This window comes from Giraffa tippelskirchi, chromosome 3 (assembly GCF_054371585.1).
Source record: "Giraffa tippelskirchi isolate mGirTip1 chromosome 3, T2T-mGirTip1v1.2.pri, whole genome shotgun sequence".
Lineage (NCBI taxonomy): Eukaryota > Metazoa > Chordata > Mammalia > Artiodactyla > Giraffidae > Giraffa > Giraffa tippelskirchi.
Window position 1 is genome coordinate 175865861 of NC_137277.1, and position 21275 is coordinate 175887135.

Below are 21275 nucleotides of genomic sequence, written 5' to 3' on the forward strand. Positions count from 1 at the left end.
TTTGTTTTCCAGTGCTTTCCCTATAAAGTAAAAAAGGATGTGGCACTCAAAGCTCTGTCTAAGAAACTTATCGTAGCAAATTAACATCCAAGGTATACTACAGATTAAAAAAAATGTTTAAAGCTATATTGGACACAACCTCTAGCAACTAAAGATTTCCCTGATGACTGTAACAGTAAGTTATCCTTATATTCCCAGATTATTTTGTTCTTTTTGATTCTTTACTACCAGGAAACAATAGCATTGTAGAATGGAATTCTCACTGGGCTTGTGCATTTGTGTGTAAGGGAAAGTGTTAGTTACTCAATTGTTGTGACCCTGTGGACTGTAGCCTGCCAGGCTCTTCTATCCATGTCATTCTCCAGGCAAGAATACTGGAGTGGGTTGTCATTCCTTTCTCCAGGGGATCTTCCTGACCCTGAACCTGGGTCTCCTGCATTGCAGGCAGATTCTTGACCCTCTGAAGCACTAGGGAAGCCCGTGTAAGTAAGGGATTACAACAGTTTACTCTGTTCACTCCTCTAGGTTTCCACTGCTGTGTTATCTATAACTGCCAAGGCTAAAAAGAAGGAAAAAGAAAAGGAGAAAAAGGAAGAGGAGAAAATGGAAGTGGTGGGTATAACTTTCTGGTGATATGGGTTGATGTAGCTGTCTCTGTCATGGTCCAGATTCTTCCTTAGTTGAACATTGTTATACCTTGCTCTTGACTTCCTTTAAATAATTATCCTGTTCCAAACATGGAAACTCATAAAATTTTAATTGAAAAAGACTTTAGAAATGAAACTCATTCATGGGAATAATAGTAGGGTACAAATCAAGAATGAATTCTTGGAAGGAATGACAACTAAAATGGGTTTTGAAGGGCAGAGTAGGATTTTCATCAGACAGTGCGGTGACGGTTGGAGAAAGAAGAGCCCTTTCAGGCAAAGGCAACATCATTTATTTAAATATCTCTGCTAATGGAAAAACCTTCTTACCCTTTCCAATTAAGTTAAATATTACTCTCACCCCCAAGCAGTTACCATCTCTCTCTTCTGAGTCTGGTATCATTTTGGTTCTACTTCCATTATATCTAATCCTAACTACCTTTTGCACCTGATAGTTGCTCAGTAAATTTATTAAACAATGCTGTAGAACAGAAGTGAACCTTTATGGGACTATATTTTTTTTCCCCCCGTAGGATGAGGCAGAGAAAAAGGAAGAAAAAGAGAAGAAAAAAGAACCTGAGCCAAACTTCCAGTTATTGGATAACCCAGCCCGAGTTATGCCTGCCCAGCTTAAGGTCCTAAGCATGCTTGAGACCTGTAGATACCAGCCTTTCAAACCAGTAAGTTACCAATGGCCCTTGTTATATACCAGTAGGATGTTAATCTATAAGGCAATGGAATCTTTATAGAGAAGGATAAATTGCCCAAGTGTTGGAGACGGCTCTCTAGTACTAATAAATCTCTTAGCAAAAGTTAACATTCCCTTCCATTCATACAGATCTGGATTCTTGACTTTTGTGTAGCCATTCATCTACCAAAGGTTTACATCATAGTGATTAGGACCATGGACTCTGGAGCTGGACATCCTGAGTTTAAACCCTGATTCTACCACTTTCAGCCTGTGTGACCTTAAGCCAAGAACTAATCCTCTCTCCATCAGTTTTCACTACTATAAAATAAGAATTATCATCCCTAACTCACAAGAATGTGATTGAACAACGTAATATAGTTAATACACAAGCACAAGAGTGTTCAGCTTTACAGTTAGAAAAGGATCTTCATGCCACTTAATTTATTCTAGGGCAGAAAGTTTCGTGTTAGGAACAGATGCTGATCAGAAATTTGAGCATGGTAATGTCTTTCTTTTCTAGGTTCTTGTATCTTGCAAACTGGAGAACCGTTAGTAGACACACTTAGTTCATTCAAATCCTGGACCAATCTGAAATGTCACAGATAAGATTTCTAGATCCTTCTGGAAAAGTAAACCCATTCTCATCGGCTTGAAGGTGGTCCCTGCTGGTGGTGACAACTCTTACTCACAATCGTGAGTCAGGGTCTTACCCAACTAGATTATCAGGAAACAAGGGCAGAGGATGGAAGATAGCTGTATTTAATGGAAGAGCTGGAATTGGGTGGAACTGAGTTTATATTGCAGCTCTGCCATGTCTTAGCTGTGTGACTGAGACAGCTCATTTAATTGCTTCATGTTTGTTTCCTCATCTAATAATTGGAATGGTGATACTACCTACCACTCAGGAATATTGTTAAGATTAAATAGGTTGTTATATGTGAAATACCTAAAACAATATCTATAAATGGTAAATCCTCAGTCAGTAGCTATTACTTGGTGGTGGTGACAAGTCATCAGACATTTGTGGGTAGCAGGCAGTCAGGCCAGGAAGGATAGAATAGTTTGAAGGTCTTCTCCCACCTCCTATTAATCTTGCGTTACTGGGACCCAGTACTACTTGGCCTGTAGTGTTGAATGGATGAACTGGTAGAACCACCAGTGGAGAAGGGAATGGAAACCCACTCCAGTATTCTTGCCTGGAGAATCCCATGGACAGAGGAGAGCCTAGTGGGCTATAGTCTGTGGGGTCACAAAGAGTCGGACACAACTGAGCAACTTTCACTCACTCACCGGTGGACACATTATATTAGTCACTGTCTAATCTGCAAGCCGGCTCACCTAAGTGACATATTTCTAGAAAATATATTCTAACAGCATGCTTTCAAAACTGCTCTTGCCAGAACAGCTGTATTAGTACACAACCAGTGAACACTTTAAGCACACACAAGACACCCAGTGATTTTTACAGTTATAAAGAACTAAAGACAGCAACCCTGATGCTAGGTAGCATTGGGGGCGGGAGAAGGGGACGACAGAGGATGAGATGGTTGGATGGCATCACCAACTCGATGGACATGGGTTTGGGTAGACTCCAGGAGTTGGTGATGGACAGTGAGGCCTGGAGTGCTGCAGTTCATGGGGTCGCAAAGAGTCAGACACGACTGAGCGACTGAACTGAACTGAACTGAACTGAAAGACAGCAAAGTATATGCTCAGTGTCATCACACCATGTGAGGAGGCTGGTTTGCCTCAGCTGGAACTTAAATGATTGTTAAACCTTTGCTCAAATCAGAGGACGCTGTAACAGTTGTTCACTTATGAGCCAAAATATATTTCCTATGTATGTGCCTGGCTGGCTGTTGAAAATAGGACCCCAATTGTACACATAGCCCCTCAGGAAAGACTGGGAGACTTATTCTTCCAAGTGTTTAAGGAACCTCCTCACTAGTTATTAGCTGTCCGGTCAGATAACTGAGAGATTTCAGTGGTCACATACAACAAAAATACTTTCTAGAAAAGTCACAAAACATAACTTTTTTTTTAATGGGCAAAGGATTTGAACAGGCATTTCTCCAAAGAAGATTTACAAATGGCCAAAAGCACATGAAGACTCTCAACATCATTCATCGTAAGGGAAATGTAAATCAAAACCACAAGGAGATGCTTCATCATACTTACTAGTATACCTGTAATCAAAAAGACAGACAGTAAATTTTAGATTAAAGTTAGCAAGGATGTGGGGAAATTGGAGCCCTCAGATGGCACTGGTGTAGGAGTGTAAAGTGTTGTTGCAGCCTCTATGGAAACCAATTCGACAGTTCCTTGAAAAATTAAATGCAGGCGTATCATATGACCCAGCAATTCAACTCCGTGGTATATGCCCAAGAGAATGAAAACCATGTCCACACAAACACTTGTACACTGATGTTTATATCAGCTTTATACATAATAGCCAAAAGGTATAAACAACTCAGATGTCCATCAAGTGGTGGATGAATAAATAAAAATGATATGCACAATGAATTTTATTCAGCCAAAAGAAATGACATAGTGATATATACTGCACCATGTTTGAACCTAAAAACATTATCCTAAGTGACAAAAGCCAGACACAAAAGACCACATGTTGTATGATTCTGTTTATTTGAGATGTCCAAAACAGACGAATCCCTAGAAACAGAAGTTGTTTTAATGGTTGCAAGAGCTGGAAGTAGAGAAAAATGAAGAATGACTGCTAATAGATGCAGAATTTTCTTTTAGATTGAACATTCATCAGAATGTGCTCTTGAATTAGATAGTGGAGGTGGTTGCATGACTTTGTGAATATACTTAAAAAAAAAACACACTAAATTGTATACTTTAAAAGAGCTAATTTATGTTATGTGAATTATATCTCAGTTTTGGAAAAAAAGACTGCCTCTGTGGGTTTGTGGTGAAGAAAGGAGTACCCCTTGACTCATCTCTTCTAGTACCCTGCTGGCAGGGTCATCAGGTCCTTCCTCAGACATTGCATTTAGTCTTGAAAATGGGTTGCATTCCTACTGTTTGCTGTTCATCTTAAAAGACACCTTACAGAGAATGTGGACCTTTTGGCGGCAGTAAGTGTCCCATTGCCTCTGTCTTCAGTTGTCACTAGCCTTCTCAGAAAACAGACTGTCGTATATCTTATTTTCTGCTTAGAGAGTGTGTGAACTCTAACATAAAAGGCATTAATAAATCTAAACCATGTAGGTATAAAAAGCTCTTCCTATATGTTGGTTATACTGCAGGATTTGGGCTGGAGCATTCCAGTTAAGCACAAAATAGTACTGTTACAACCTAGAGTCATATATTTCCAAAATGCAGGAAGTCCTTTGCTGAATCTCTGTTGGTCCTTTAGAGGTTCATACACACTTTTAGACCATGGAGTATTAAGATAGTGGCCAAGTAACTCTGTTCTCGAGTGAATATTGGTAGTAAAGTCAGGGACCATTCATAAAATGGCTTTTTTTCAAGAAAAGCAAACTTTTTAAGGGAAAGGGTTATAGATTAATGTGTATGGATATGTGTGTATTGAGATAGGGGAAACAGTTTAGAAATTCATGTAGGCACACCAGTTTTATAGCATGGCAGAGCAAGGTTCTGATGGGTAAAAATTAGATTAGGTTGAACTGCAGAGATGCTTATACATATGTGAACCATTTGACTAATGTGCTTGGGCTTCTTTTCCTTCCCAGTAATGTGCTTTGGTAGAAATGTGTTTTTTCCAGATGTGCCCTCCACTGTTGACTGATTTAATTACAGAGAGCAGCTTTCCATTTCCTTTGACACAGGCAAGCAAATAGAATAAGATTGGTACACCAGAGATGGGTGAACAGTTTGGCGCTTGAATTTACCTTTCGCTAATATGTTTGGGAGAGGGCTTAATAGAATTGCTTCTACATTCTACTTCCCTTTTATTTCCCATCTAGTTTTTCACTGTCTTGCATCACAACAATTTGTAGATTAAAGTGAAAAACACTCAGATATTTGTGATATTTATATTGTTCTGTCATTCTAAAATTTCTGGAGAAAAATATTCTTTTCATTTATAAATTGTCTTTTGTGTCCAAAATGATGCTTTTCACACAAATGATAAAAGGATCTATTAGATTGTGTGTCTTAAACTTTAGCATGCATAAAAATAACCTGAGGATCTTTTAAAACACAGATTCAGAATTATAAAGTAGGGCTAAGTTTTCTGCATTTCTAACAAGCTCTGACATGATAACGATGCTACTGGCCCAGGACCACATGTTGAGTAGCATGGCATTAGACCGCCTCATTGGATAGTAAACATTTTCCCTGCAGTCCAGCTAAGGCCAGTACGGTATTAGGTAATGTTTCTTAAATCGGGATACTTCGTCCAAACAGAGCAACACCACGTGTTCCACCCTCCAGAGCCACTGGGTTAAATTTGCAGATACTCCTGTAGCTGACAGTTATCTTTATCCTTTGTTATATAATTGGCAGTACTGTCCACGTTCAGTCCTCAGACTAACTTGAAGGAATAGATGAGGAAGATATTATTAGCCACTTCTTACAGTTGAACAGTTAAGTTACTGGTGTAGCATCACACAGGGACAAATGCCAAGTTTCCTGACTATCATCTAGGAGAGTGTAGTTCCAGTTTTCTACTTCCAAATCATTCTCTTTCCCTTGGGGTACCATTTAACAAGTATGCACTCAAGATTGTGGAGCATTCTGGAAATACGAGTGGAGCTTGAGCATCTTCATTCCTTGCTCTATTTAATAGCTGTCCATTGGAGGCATCATCATTCTGAAGGATACCAGTGAAGACATTGAAGAGCTGGTGGAACCCGTGGCAGCTCATGGCCCAAAAATCGAGGAGGAAGAACAAGAGCCAGAACCCCCAGAACCATTTGAGTATATTGATGACTAAGGACCAGAGGTGCGTGTGGAACAAAATTGTGTACCGTGAGAAGTCTCTCTGTCGATTCTTCACAAATGTTTTTACAAGGACGTGGTCTCACTTTCCCCTTCTGTTCTTAATCCCTATTTATGTAAATGACATTAAAACTTCCCTTTATTTGACCTCTTCTTGAATATGTAACCACCAATTCCTTTTTCTTTTTTTGTTGATTCTCTCCCCTAGTCTAGTGTTCTGCCAGTTCTATTCAAAGTGGCTGGTCTGCAAACTGTTTTCATAGGTCCCTGAGGAAGGGGCTTGCTCCAGAATGTAACTCAGTGCTTCGCTCATCAAAAAGCTTTGCTATCCCCTAACCCTCCAAAAATCAGCTAAACTGACCGTCTGCTTAGTAATGGAGTTGATTTCCATTCTGATGTAAGCTCCTTCTTGTGCATCAGTTATAGTTTGTGGACTGGCACTGTTCTGTAGATCACACTTTGAGTATCACAGGTCTGAATTTCTCATGAATCTTCTCTCTTTCCTTTGGTAATACTTCTGGCTCTAAAAGCCTTACTATTCATTTATTCAGTGAAGCTATTAAACATCTAATATGTATAAGACAATAGTGCTTAATAGGTACTTGTGGTCAGTTAGACTGTAAACAAAGCTTTGTCCAGTTGAAAATGATAATTATTATACCAGTTTCCTAACCATGTTGAAGGAGATTTTTAGGTGCAAAAGATTGCAATTTCACAAAATTGTCATTCTACTCCTCTATTTTTTTTTCAAATGGGTGTTACATATTTGAAGGTGCAATTCCCTGGTGGCTCAGGTGATAAAAAATCCACCTGCAGTGCAGAAGATCTGGGTTCAGTCCCTGGGTTGGAAAGATCCCCTGGAGGAGGGCATGGCAACCACTCCAGTGTTCTTGCCTGGAGAATCCCCTTGGGCAGAGGAGCCTGGAGGGCTACAGTCCATGGGGTCACAAAGAGTCAGATAACGACTGAGCAACTAAGCACACATAAACTGTAAAATCAAAGTTCTCTAATCCCACCGTGGTACAAATAGGTTGTAAAACAAACATGAATTGTACTCTTCAAAGAAGATAAGAATAGTATCATTATGACAAAGGAAAAATACATTTTAAGTGTCAGATTGCAGATCTAGCTCCATAAGTAACATTTAATTAAAGCTTTCTCAGATAAATAATTAAGGCAGAAACCCTGCTGTTAGTAGCAACATATAGTCAGACCTCCAAGAGACAGTTTGCAGATTTATAACTTCCCTTCCTGCTTTTGAAAATTACCTTTCAGCTCTTGATGGTTTCCTAAGCTTCACCCAACCAGCACACAGCAGTATTAATACTCTGTGCTCTCAGTTTGTGTGCAGAACTGAGCTCACATTAGCCCCTGGCAGCCTTTCACAATCCCTTGCTGGAAACCTCCCAATTAAGTCTTTCAGGACCGTGAACTACCAGATGGCATAGAAGTTGTCAGTTGGAAATTGGATTCTTGTTAGTTTTTAAAAGGATAAAACATTCAGTCCAATAAGAATTTAAAAGCTATAGTCTGTCTTAGTACAAACTGGCATATTAGGACTGTATCAGCAGGGTTAGGGGCTTGTTTTTTGTTTGTTTTGTTTTCTTTTCTTATGTCTTGGCTGCACCAGGCCGAATGCCTGATCCTAGTTCCCAGACCAAGGATCAAACTTGTGCCCCCTGTGGTGGAAGTGTGAAGTCTTAACCATTGGACCGCCAGGAAAGTCCCTAGGGGCTAGTTTTAAACCAACATCTAGTGTCTTTGGGGGGTTTGTTGTTGTTGTTGTTTAATGTTTCTAAAATTAAGAGTAACCCTAGCTTCTCCCTCTCCCCTCTCCCCCAGGCTCTTACTGCCCACCTGAAGAACGTTGTCCAGGCTCATACTGGAAATGCCTGTGAGGAAGTTTATGCTGAGACCTGCTATTCGCTGCATGTATCATTGCCTCTGTGCCGACCTTGTCTGCAAGTCTTTGGCTGAAGAGATGGTATATGACTAGTGTTCTCTTTCACACAACTTGGTTTTCAAATAAATATATTAAGATCTTCAGATGGACAAGGACCTCTTGTTTCTTTTTCAGCCTGGATTGTAAATAAATGGGTCGAATACTGTTTTCCCCACCATGAAACCCCTAAACCCAAAGAGCTGAATCTGATTCCTGGGATGAATAGGCATGACTTTAATATCGGTGAAGGAGTTAAACTATTTTATAAATTATTTGAAAAATAATGGGAAAAAGATAAGAAAAACAACCACCCATGTTTATTCAGTTCAGTTCAGTTCATTTCACTTGCTCAGTCATGTCCAACTCTTCGTGACCCCATGGACCACAGCACACCAGGCCTCCCTGTCCATCACCAACTCCTGGAGTTTATTCAAACTCATGTCCATTGAATCGGTAATGCCATCCATCTCATCCTCTGTCGTCCCCTTCTCCTCCTGCCTTCAATCTTTCCTACCATTAGGGTCTTTGCAAATGAGTCAGCTCTTTGCATCAGGTGGCCAAAGTATTGAAGTTTCAGCTTCAGCATCAGTCCTTCCAATGAACATTCAGGACTGATCTCCTTTAGGATGGACTGGTTGGATCTCCTTGACGTCCAAGGGACTCTCAAGAGTCTTCTCCAACACCACAGTTCAAAAGCATCAATTCTTCGGCACTCAGCTTTCTTTATACTCCAACTCTCACATCCATACATGACTCCTGGAAAAACCGTAGCCTTGACCAGACAGACCTTTGTTGGCAAAGTGATGTCTCTGCTTTTCAATATACTATCTAGGTTGGTCATAACTTTTCTTGCAAGGAGTAAGCATCTTTTTAATTTCATGGCTGCAGTCACCACCTGCAATGATTTTTGGAGCCCCAAAAAATAAAGTCAGCCACTGTTTCCCCATCCATTTGCCGTGAGATGATGGGACCAGATGCCATGATCTTAGTTTTCTGAATGTTGAGCTTTAAGACAACTTTTTCACTATCCTCTTTCACTTTCCTCTAGAGGCTCTTTAGTTCTTCACTTTCTGCCATAAGGGTGGTGTCATCTGCATATCTGAGGTTATTGATATTTCTCTCAACAATCTTGATTCCAGCTTGGGCTTCCTCCAGCCCAGCATTTCTCATGATGTACTCTGCATATAAGTTAAATAAGCAGGGTGACAATATATAGCCTTGACATACTCCTTTTCCTATTTGGAACCAATCTGTTGTTCCATGTCCAGTTCTAACTGTTGCTTCCTGACCTGCATACAGGTTTCTCAAGAGACAGGTCAGGTGGTCTGGTATTCCCATCTCTTTCAGAATTTTCCACAGTTTATTGTAATCCACACAGTCAAAGGCTTTGGCATAGTCCATAAAGCAGAAATAGATGTTTTTCTGGAACTCTCTTGCTTTTTCGATGATCCAGCAGATGTGGGCAATTTGATCTCTGGTTCCTCTGCCTTTTCTAAAACCAGCTTGAACATCTGGAAGTTCACGGTTCACGTATTGCTGAAGCCTGGCTTGGAGAATTTTGAGCATTACTTTACTAGCGTGTGGGATGAGTGCAATTGTGTGGTTTGAGCATTCTTTGGCATTGCCTTTCTTTGAGATTGGAATGAAAACTGACCTTTTCCAGTCCTGTGGCCACTGCTGAGTTTTCCAAATTTCCTGGCATATTGAGTGCAGCACTTTCACAGCATCATCTTTTAGGATTTGAAATAGCTCAACTGGAATTCCATCACCTCCACTAGCTCTGTTCGTAGTGATGCTTCCTAAGGCCCACTTGACTTCACATTCCAGGCAGTCTGGCTCTAGGTGAGTGATCACACCATCGTGATTATCTGGGTCATGAAGATCTTTTTTGTATAGTTCTTCTGTGTATTTTTGCCACCTCTTAATATCTTCTGCTTCTGTTAGGTCCATACCATTTCTGTCCTTTATTGTACCCATCTTTGCATGAAATGTTCCCTTGGTATCTCTAATCTTCTTGAAGAGATCTCTAGTCTTTCCCATTCTATTTTCTTCCTCTCTTTCTTTGCACTGATCACTGAGGAAGGCTTTCTTACATCTCCTTGCTATTCTTTGGAACTCTGCATTCAGATGGGAATATCTTTCCTTTTCTCCTTTGCTTTTCGCTTCTCTTCTTTTCACAGCTATTTGTAAGGCCTCCTCAGACAGCCATTTTGCTTTTTTGCATTTCTTTTTCTTCAGGATTGTCTTGATCCCTGTCTCCTGTACAACGTCACGAGCCTCCGTCCATAGTTCATTAGGCACTCTATCAGATATAGTCTCTTAAATCTATTTCGCACTTCCACTGTATAATCATAAGGGATTTGATTTAGGTCATACCTGAATGGTCTATTGGTTTTCCCCACTTTCTTCAATTTAAGTTTGAATTTGGCAATAAGGAGTTCATGATCTGAGCCACACTCAGCTCCTGGTTTTTTTTTTGCTGACTGTATAGAGCTTCTCCATCTTTGGCTGCAAAGAATATAATCAACCTGATTTCAGTGTTGACTATCTGGTGATGTCCATGTATAGAGGCTTCTCTTGTGTTGTTGGAAGAGGGTGTTTGCTATGACCAGTGCATTCTCATGGCAGAACTCTATTAGCCTTTGCCCTGCTTCATTCTGTACTCCACGGCCAAATTTGCCTGTTACTCCAGGTGTTTCTTGACTTCCTACTTTTGCATTCCAGTCCCCTGTAATGAAAAGGGCATCTTTTTTGGGTGTTAGTTCTAAAAGGTCTTGTAGGTCTTCGTAGAACCGTTCAGCTTCTTCAGCATTACTAATCGGGGCATAGACTTGGATTACTGTGATATTGAATTATTTGCCTTGGAAATGAACAGAGATCATTCTGTCATTTTTGAGATTGCATCCAAGTACTGCATTTCGGACTCTTTTGTTGACCATGATGGCTACTCCATTTCTTCTAAGGGATTCTTGCCCTCAGTAGTAGATATAATGATCATCTTGAATTAAATTCACCCATTCCAGTCAGTCCATTTTAGTTTGCTGATTCTTAGAATGTCGACGTTCACTCTTCCCATCTCCTGTTTGACCACTTCCAATTTACCTTGGTTCATGGACCTAACATTCCAGGTTCCTTTGCAATATTGCTTTTTACAGCATCAGACCTTATTTCTATCACCAGTCACATCCAACAACTGGGTGTTGTTTTTGCTTTGGCTCCATCTCTTCATTCTTTCTGGAGTTATTTCTCCACTGATCTCCAGTAGCCTATTGGGCACCTACCAACCTGGGGAATTCATCTTTCAGGTCCTATCTTTTTGCCTTTTCATACTGTTCATGGGGGTACTCAAGGCAAGAATACTGAAGTGGTTTGCCATTCCCTTCTCCAATAAGACGGTAGGCGCAAAGAGAGGGTATCAGAGGGCAGACACACTGAAACCACAATCACAGAAAACTAACCGATCTTGTCACATGGACCACAGCCTTGTCTAACTCAATGAAACTAAGCCATGCCATGTAGGGCCACCCAAGATGGACGGGTCTTGGTGGAGAGTTCTGACAAAATATGGTCCACTGGAGAAGGGAATGGCTAACCACTTCACTATTCTTGCCTTGAGAACCCTTGTTTATTACTCTGAGAATTCTCTGCATTTTTATTAATGGGATTGAGGGTGTAGAGTGCTGTTCCGTTATTGAGGAAGTCCCTTTAATGATCCAAGGGAAATGAAGTCTACTTAGGCAGCTCAGAAGCTTTTTTTTTTTTTAATAAGCTTTACTTCTTGTTTCCTGCTTTTGACTCTGTTATGGACAATAGGGATAAATTATTTCAATTTAGCCACAAGACCTAATTGTTTACCCTTTTTCCCTTCTTTTCTGACTTTTTTTCCCATGTTTCTTTTTTAAGTTTAGATATAATTTAAATGTAATAAAAAATGCAGACATTTGGCTCTTCTATAGGGTTTTTAGTGCCTTGGCCTTCAACCATTAAAGTAGGTAGTTTCCAACATTTATACATAAATGGTTCTTTACTCCAGCCTTGATTTTTTCACTTTGTAATTTAAGATGTAGCCTCCTGCATCTAAGGAAAAGAAAATTAATCTTAGAGGAAACTAACTCCTGGATAGATCAGCAGTGTCCATTCATCCATCACAGCTTTACTGTTAGGTCTAGGTCTAAAGATTACTGATCCCAAAGGATGGCTTCACTCACTGGTTAATTTCATTGTTTCCCCTCCTTTGTAAATTCCTTGTTTCCTCAATATCAGATGATTTTTATAAAAGAGGTTATCTCATTTCCTAGCTTCTCATTAGCTATATCCTTCCTCTTCAAGCTCTTAACATTGCTTGCATTTCAGACAGTTATCTCTAACATTTCCCATAATATACGAAATGTTTAAAACAACAGAAGTCTCTCAGTGATGTCACTGTCCAAAATTGAGTAGTCTGGGAAAAGTGATACATTCACTGGTCTCTGGCCAAAGTTAATAAATTCTTTCTAAAATAGTGGGTTGCTCCCTGAAGGAGCAGTCAGCACCAGTTCCTGATCAGCAGTGCCATTTAGAATTTGTATCTTGGTCTTAAATCTTAAGGTTACAACTTTTAAAAATGCAAGCTGTCGAGATAAAATGTCTACCTGAGTCCGACTATGATGAGATGTTATCTCTTTTCCTGATTTTTTTCCCCCTAGATTTCCTAAGATACTTAGAGCATTGAGATAACTAAGGTGCAGAGAAATCTAAAGTGAAATAGGATAGAGTGAAACAAGGTCCTGTATGAAGACGGACAGGAGCTAGAATTGACACATTCAATAAAAGAAACAGAAGGGAGAGTGGCAGTGGTTACTCGGGGGTGATGTTCGTGTGGACACTGATTCAGAGTTGAAGGCAAGGGGGTGCACATCCAGCCACTCTCTGGGCCTCCCCACTTGGGCTGCCTCACAGGCACCAAAAACCATGTAAGCAAAGCACGTCCAGCCTCTTCTCCCCCTTGAGGGGCATGGGAACCCCTCCATCTAGTGATCCAACCAGAAACCCAGAAAAGCTTCACCCTTGACTCATGTTTACCCTCTCAAACATCTCTCCACTTCACCTACCCTCCTTCCCCACTGTTCACTACCCTTCGTTCAAGTACTTACCTGTCCGTCTGCTTCCAGACTTGCCCAGTATTGCCCCTGCTATCCTCGTTTACTGGCCCCACATCTGTCTTGCTCTCCATTACAACCCTAGCACACAATGTATGATCATATATCCTTGGACTCTATAGTCGTTAGAATGGTGAGAGCTACAACTGAACACTAAGAGAACAATCGGGACAGAACCCCTGAGCAGATGGGAGGAGATTAGTTCAAATGCCCTCTCGTGTATCTCCTGCAGTGACTAAACTACTAAGAAATGTTTTTCAGGTGGTTTTACTCTTGAAGAACCTTGGCTTTTCTTTATGTGTACATGTAAGATGATGTGTCTGAAGTCTCTAACTGTCATGAGATGATGATAAGTGAGCTTGGGCAAAGAAGCTTTTGTGACTTTGTCTCAGTCCTATCCCCAACCTCCTTATTATCCTCATCATAAATGAGATGACACTTCAGCTTTTCCCAGAAAATCCCTTAGAAGGTCCTAAGCTCAACTGTTTCTAGTGCTCAAGTTTTTTTTCCACCCTCTCATTTTTTACAGTGAAGAGCTGGAAGGAGGGCCCTATCCAAAACAAACTGCGTAATGGGAAGACGGTAGCCTCTGACTTCAGACTTTGATTCAGATCCAGATCTCGTCCCTTAATGGTTTCTTCATTTGTACAGAGGAAATAATGTTTACCTCAAAGTTGTGGAGATTCAATGATAATGACTAATTAATAAGTGCTTACTGCATGCTAGATATCAAGAAATCACATATATTGACTTATGCCTCACAACCACCTTGTGAGGTAGATGCTATTGTGTTGAGATAATCTATCTAGGTTAAAGAACCTAGCACTAAGCAGGTATTCACTAATTTTTAGTTGAATCAGAATGGTGTGCTCTAACCCTTCATTTTACACATGAAGGCACTCAAAAGAGTGAAGTCGACATCAAGCGCCATTTTTACAGTTGTATTTCCTGTTCATCTTTCCACGAAGCAGGTCTCTGGCCTATTTGTTTCATGAGTTTGTTTGATCCAAAGGCAGCAGACCTCCTAATAGCCATTTCTCTGCTTGTTCTACATCCATACTCTGCTCCAAGTCTGTGTCTTCTTCCATTCTCCTAAACCAGTGTGCCTTTTAAGAAAGAGATTGTCAACAAAAGCATTATTTCCAAATACCTGTTGCCTCTACATCACGGCCCACTGTTGATGGGCATTTCCCATCTGTTTGCTGGGATCTGGGCAGTCCTTTGGTGGTGCATGCGTTCAGTGATTGTCAAGTCAGTGAGTTAATTTATAATAAAATTGCATCCAGCAGATAATTACCTTCAAAGATCTTGGGCATTACACAGAGCTGGGACTTGGCAAGTGGTTGGACAGAGATAAAGAGTTTCCCACCAAGCCGTGTTCCCATGACCTGGTATGAGCAGCCTCTGACTCATGCTGTGATCTTCTCTCAGAAGCCCTGGTTTATGTTCTAAAGACTTAAGAGGTTTACATGCATCCCAGGCTTTCTGCTTATGCTGGGTATGAACCAACCCCTCCAAAACAAGGAATAAACATATTCCTTCCTTTGTTCTTGGGTTAGAAGCCTGGTGGAGTTCCTCACTTAACACCTCACTGCTCGCCCCAGTAATCAGTCTATCCTCTGAGCAGCTCCCAGGCATGTATGACACATGGTTGGCAGGCGATTTGTTGTTCTTGAGTGATTTCCTGTGTGTATGGGATTTTGACTGCCCAGCCAGCTTATAAATAAGCTCTTTAAGGGCCAGTTCCAACATATCTCCCAAAGTTCCTGTCACAGTGTTTGAGACAGCATGCCTACTGGCTTCAGACTAAATAAGTGTTCGAGGAGACTTTACAAATAACTGAGGAAAGAAGAGAAGTGAAAGGCAAGGGAGAAAGGGAAAGATACACCCAACTGAATGCAGAGTTCCAGAGAATAGTAAGGAGAGATAAGGCTTCTTAAATGATCAGTGCAAAGAAATAGAGGAAAATAATAGCTTCTGTGAGCTAGGCACTCTATTCAGCACATTATTGTACTCAGATGACCATTTTCAACCCTTACAATTCTAAATGTTACTATCCCCATTTTACAGAAAATGAGACTTTGAGAGGATGAGGGTATCTAGAAAGTCATGAGAATGGAATTCTAACCCAGGTCTGTCTGACTACAAAACCTGTATCTTTTGGGTTTGCTTTTGCTTATTTATTTGCTTTTGCTCATTACTCTTGAAAGTCCCTTGGACTGCATAGAGTTCAAACCAGTCAATCCTAAAGGAAATCAACCCTGAATATTCATTGGAAGGACTGATGCTGAAGCTGAAGCTCCAGTACTTTGGCCACCTGATGAAGAGCCAACTCACTGGGAAAGACCCTGATGCTGGGAAAGATTGAGGGCAGGAAGAGAAGGGGACGACATAGGATTCAGATGGTTGGATGGCATCACCGACTTGATAGACATGAATTTGAGCAACCTCCAGGAGTTGGTGATGGACAGGGAAGCCTGGCATGCTGCAGTCCATGGGGTCGCAAAGAGTCAGAGACAACTTAGCGACTGAACAACAGTTGCTTATTTTAGCCACTATGGCAGTGGCTAAACTCAATTTGAGTCCAGCTCAGAAATCACTTTAGCCAACACTCAGGTGATCCTGAAACCATACTGAGAAACACTCCTACACAAAAGGGCCTCCAGAGCTGGGTCCCCGTGCTGTTTAGATGGGGTGTGGACATAGGGCTAGTCAGGACCCCAGAACCCCTCCAACTGCACAGCCATCAGCAAAACCCTCCTCAGAGGACAGCTGTCTCCAGAGACAAGGCAGGACATACCTGGAGGCAGAGTTATTCCCCAAAGGCCCCCAGAACCCAAATCGGCAGACCAAGTGGCAGAAAGTGGGAGTGCTGTCCTGCCAGGGCCTCTTGGGCAGGTCTTGCTTGTAGTACATGTGATACATGGCACAGGCTTGCTGGCCCCCTACCATCTCCAGGATACCCTACCTTCACTGTGGCATCTGCTGCTCGCCAGCAAAATGAACTTTGGGTTTGTCTAACAGCATATTTAAAGAGATGCTATGCTCTCTTACCCAGAGCCCCGCGGTGGGTGGGCATACTGAGGAGCTGAGAGATTTAGCAGGGGCAGTCACAATGTACCCTACCAGGGCCCCCAACCTGACATCCTTTTCAGTTTAAAGTGACCCAGCAAGATCCAAATGCATCGCCTTGCCTGAGCAGACAGTGCCTGTGACCAGATGCCAAACAGTCAGTCCTTGCCCGGAATCTTCTGGCCCTAAGCCAGCCCCACAGAGGCCTGGACACAGGTGCCTCGTCCTCTCCACTCTTCAGTGTCCTCTGGGGGCTGTGTTCAGTCTAGGAAGATCTCAGCCAGCAGCGGGGTAAACCATGCTCCAGGGTCAAACAGGGGCAGCAAGGCCAAATTCCCCATCAGCAGGCGAAAGTGCCTGCCAGAGCCAGCAGGGCAGAGGCCCAGGAAAAAATAATTTCATTTTTCTTAAAATAATTTGATCAACATATATTTGCAATTCAAATAGTCTTTATGGGAACAATGAACAAGCTGTTAGACTTCCTTACATTTATTCCATGGCTTAGAAATGCTTTTATTTTTAATGGCAGTAACAGGGTCGGGCAGTGGAGGCACCATAATCTTCTTAGTGCTTTGAGTCTCTATTTATTTTAATGTTTATTTTATTTATTTACTTGGCTGTGATGGGTCATAGTTGAGTGTCTATAGCTGAGGCATGTGGGATCTAGTTCCTGGACCAGGGTTTGAATGAGGGCCCCCTACATTGGGAGGGCAATGTCTTAGCCACTGGACCACCAGGGAAGTTCCTAGAACCTTTAAATGTCCTAATCCATTCCAAACAGGAACATGTAACCTGTGCTTAGTCCCTCCACATTCTCAAACCACTGGTTCAAGACAAAGTCACACTCCGCAGTGGAGCTGACACTAATTGTTGTTACTGTTCAGTCGCTCAGTTATGTCCAACTCTTGCGACCCCATGAACTGCAGCACACCAGGCTACCCTATTCTTCACTGTCTCCTGGAGCTTGCTCAAACTCATGTCCATAGAGTCGGTGATGCCATCCAACCATCTCATCCTCTGTCGTCCCCTTCTCCTCTTGCCCTCAGTCTTTCCCAGTATCAGGGTCATTTCCAATGAGTCAGTTCTTTGCATCAGGTGCCAAAGTATTAGAGCTTCAACTTCAGCATCAGTCCTTCCAATGAATATTCAGGGTTGATTTCCTTTAGGATTGACCAGTTTGATCTCCTTGCTGTCCAAGGGCTCTCACGAGTCTTCTCCAGCACAACAGTTCTAAAGCATCAATTCTTCGGCGCTCAGCCTTTTTTATGGTCCAATTCTCACATCCATACGTGACTACTGGAAAAACCATAGCTTTGACTATGTGGACTGTCTAGGTTTGTCACAGCTTTTCTTCCAAGGAGCAAGCATCTTAATTTCATGGCTGCAGTCACCATCTGCAGTGATTTTGGAGCCCAGGAAAAGAAAACCTGTCAATGTTGCCCATAGGGAACATGGAAAAGCATTGTTTGTGGGGGCAAAGCCAGTGTGACTAACAAATTGTGGAAATTAAATCCATAGATGACTGGATGTAGCTCACATTTCTCTACCACATTAGAGAAGGTCTAAGTTGCTCATTCCCTCCTGTATTCACTCATTCTCCAGTGAGCTTCTGTAATGTTTGCTGGCTGGCCACCATCTGCCTTCCTTCTGGGAACTGATATCTGTGCCTTTATTTTTCCCTGAAGGAACTGGTGATGTCCTAGCTCAGCCTGGCTGCTTGCCATCACTCTTATCCCACAGGCCTTGGTGACAGGCTCAGGGAAGAACACAGGGTCCGTCAGGACAATCTGAGCCAATAAGACCAATTCTGGAACCTCCTTTCTCACCCCTGGGAACCACTCTCTCTTCTACCTCTGACCTGATCCAGAGCTGAGCCTTGCTGCACATGAAGCCTGAATACATTGTCAACCCAGAGGAACCCAAGCTCAGAAGGGATCCAAAGCATCGCACAAGCTCCAAATCTAGCTGGGCCTCCGCTCCAGACTAGGAAGTGCCAGAGTGACAGATTCTCTTCTTTGCTTAAACAAAACACAGGGAACTTAGAGTTGAATTTTTGGAGGTTGATACCAAAAGATTACTTCAAGAGGAACTGTTGAAGAGGGGTGCTACGGGCTAAACTGTGTCCCCTCAAAGTTCATATATTGAAGTCCTAACCGCCAGTACCTCAGCATATTTCCACATGTCTATGGAGATGGGGCCTCTCAAGAGGTAGTTAAGTTAAAATGAGTTTGTACGGATGAGCCCTAATCCTATGACTGGTGTCCTTGCAAGAGGAGATGAGGACACAGACAACACACAGGTCAAAGGCAAATATGTAAGGACAAGCAAGCTGGTAGCCATCTGCAATCCGAGGAGAGAGGCCTCAGAAGAAACCAACCTGCCGACACTTGATCTCAAGTTTCCAGCCTCCAGATTGTGATAAATTTCTGAGGTTTAAGTTACCTGGTCTCTAGTTTTTTGTATGGCAGCCCGAGCAAACTAATGCAGGGGCTCTACTAGGGGACTGCTGAGGTGACTGAATGGGGGGAGCGGAGAGGAGAGGTAAGGGTGAGGATGTCACTGCAGTCACCCACCAGGGAGATGAGGCTTGAACGGAGGAAGAGACGAGTGATAAAGAGAAGGACATGGATCTGAGAGAAAGTTTAGGCCAAACTGACACAACTTGGTCACTGGCTATGACAAAGTGAGGGTAGGGATATCGAGCTTCTTGCTGGAGCCCGATGGCATCACGTCCTCCGGGGAAGGGAGGGAGGGAAGTCAGATGCACCAAGTGATGACCGTGAACTTTCCCTGTGTTTGTCCTCATGTGCCCCGTGCCTCTCCCCACAGCAGGTTATTAGCTCCTGAGGCCCAGCTTGGTGGATTCATTCATCTCCCCTCTACCCTCACAGCCTGGAGCCAGACTTCTCAGGACAGGACCCGATTGCCCCTGGAAGGGAAGCATGTCCCACACTGGTGGGGTGCGGGCATTTTTGCTTCCCACATTGATCACCCTTCCCTGGTGGCTCAGACAGTAAAGACTCTGCCTGCAATGCAGGAGACCCAGGTTTTATCCCTGGGTCGGGAAGATCCCCGGAAGTAGGAAGTGGCAACCCACTCCAGTATTCTTGCTTGGAAAATTCCGTGGACAGAGGAGCCTGGCTGGCTACAATCCAGGGGGTCACAAAGAGTCGGACACGACTGAGCAACTTTCACTTCATTTCATGATCGGGGACCCCAGGAGTGTTTCTGGTGGGAGCCCACCATGCTGGACGTCCCGCCAACCGTGGCTGAAGCAGCACACTGAGCTCTGTCTGGTCCAGAACTTTCCTACGAGCCGCTCATCACCTTGAACTACAGTCAAAAAGTTGCACCACAGCAACTGCCTGAGGCCATGTGTATCAGACTGCTTTGTGTCTGCCCATGTGGTCGGCACAAGCTCACATGTGAAAATATATGCTCCTTTAAATACATGGCTTTCCTTTTATTTCTTCCTATTACAGTGAGGGCATTATAAAGATCGTTTTAAAATCAGGTGGGTGAGTAGGTTATATTTTCTGGGGATTTCATTTTAGGGCAGGAAAGAGGCTATTATTACAAAGCATGTTAGGGAAGAGAGCCTGAGAAGGTGGAGGAGATTCACCAACCAGGGCGGCGGCTCAGCCTCAGTTGGAGAGGCCACCGAGGCCTCCCAGCCCAGGCATCCCCTCAGGCCAGGCCTCTGCACAGCCTCTACCCTATAAGGCCATGTATGGGCTGACCAGGCAGAGAAAATAAATGGGCTCCCCTAGCAGGCACCTGCAGCTCTCACAGCTTCCTGGAGGGGAGAGAAGGAGGGCTGGGGTGGGTTAGGGGCACAGCAGCCTCTCAGAGAGCCCCTTCTGTCCCCCAGAGGGCTTGGGCTGCACCGTGCCCCGCTGCTGCTCCTGATTAAAGGATCCAGAGTGAGCCTCGCTCCAGACCTTCAAGTGCAAGTAAAGAATGTTACCTTGTCTGCAGCCCCTTACTTCCTCCAGACAGATACACACACATTTCCATAAGACACAGTGAAAAAGTGTTAGACACACAGTCGTGTACAACTCTTTGTGGTCCCATGGACTGTAACCTCCCAGGCTCCTCTGTCCATGGGATTATCCTGGCCAGAATACTGGAGTGGGTTGCCATGCCCTTCTTCAGGGGATCTTCCTGATCTAGGGATCGAATCCAGGTCTCCTGCACTGCAGGCAGATTCTTTATCATCTGAACCACCAGGGCAGCCCATAAGACAGAGGGTTCTAGAAAATGTGAGTCAGAGCAGAATCCTGCGGGCTCTTGGGACCAGGATTGAGGAGGGGGGAGGGCAGGTAGAGAAAACTATCTTTGTCTTGGTTCCTTCCCAAATCTGTGTTCTGTGTTCAGCACTGCTGGGGGAAATGGCAAAAGACCTGGGCAAGGCTCGCCTGGCCTGAGACCTGGCCTTCCAGAAACCTGGACAGCCTTGACACAAGGGGGTTCCGAGCAAGGCCTGGACACTGCAGAGAGCAGGGCCGCTATGGTGCACCACCATCCAGAATAACCCCTGGATGCAGCGGTGGGTCAGCCAGCACCCCAAGACTAGCACTCAACCCCCTTAGAAGGCCGAGCACTGCTCCTCTCATCTGCTCCTCACCCGCCCTAACCCCAAAGGACTTATCTGAGTATTTCTTCCAAATAAATCCAGTGCTCAGCCTACAAGAAAATCTGGAGAAAGAAATTTCCTTCCTCTCCACCCACATGGCCCCCATCACCCTCCTAGCCCGGCTTGGTTGTTGGGCTTCACGACTCACAGCCCAGCTGGGAAACCTTGAAACAGAGTGGTTCCCCTGCTCCGCATCCACCAGCCAACAGGCCCAGAGCAAAGG

The 21275-nt window shown here is 43.2% G+C and overlaps 1 protein-coding gene across 2 annotated transcripts in view; it reads left to right on the plus strand.

Annotated features, from left to right (window-relative positions):
- Window positions 1–8316, plus strand: part of PSMD1 (proteasome 26S subunit, non-ATPase 1) — an 85408-nt gene extending 77092 nt beyond the window's left edge. The window contains exons 22-25 of one of the 2 annotated variants that reach the window (XM_081585620.1): window positions 526–612; window positions 1181–1327; window positions 6113–6268; window positions 8107–8316. In XM_081585620.1, coding sequence (XP_081441746.1) covers window positions 526–612; window positions 1181–1327; window positions 6113–6259 — 381 coding nt within the window. In that variant the 3' untranslated portion in view covers window positions 6260–6268; window positions 8107–8316. Of the gene's footprint in view, window positions 1–331; window positions 613–1180; window positions 1328–6112; window positions 6269–8106 lie in introns of those variants that run through there. The other variant, XR_014080882.1, reaches the window with a different exon arrangement.
- The last annotated feature ends 12959 nt before the right edge of the window (window positions 8317–21275 follow it).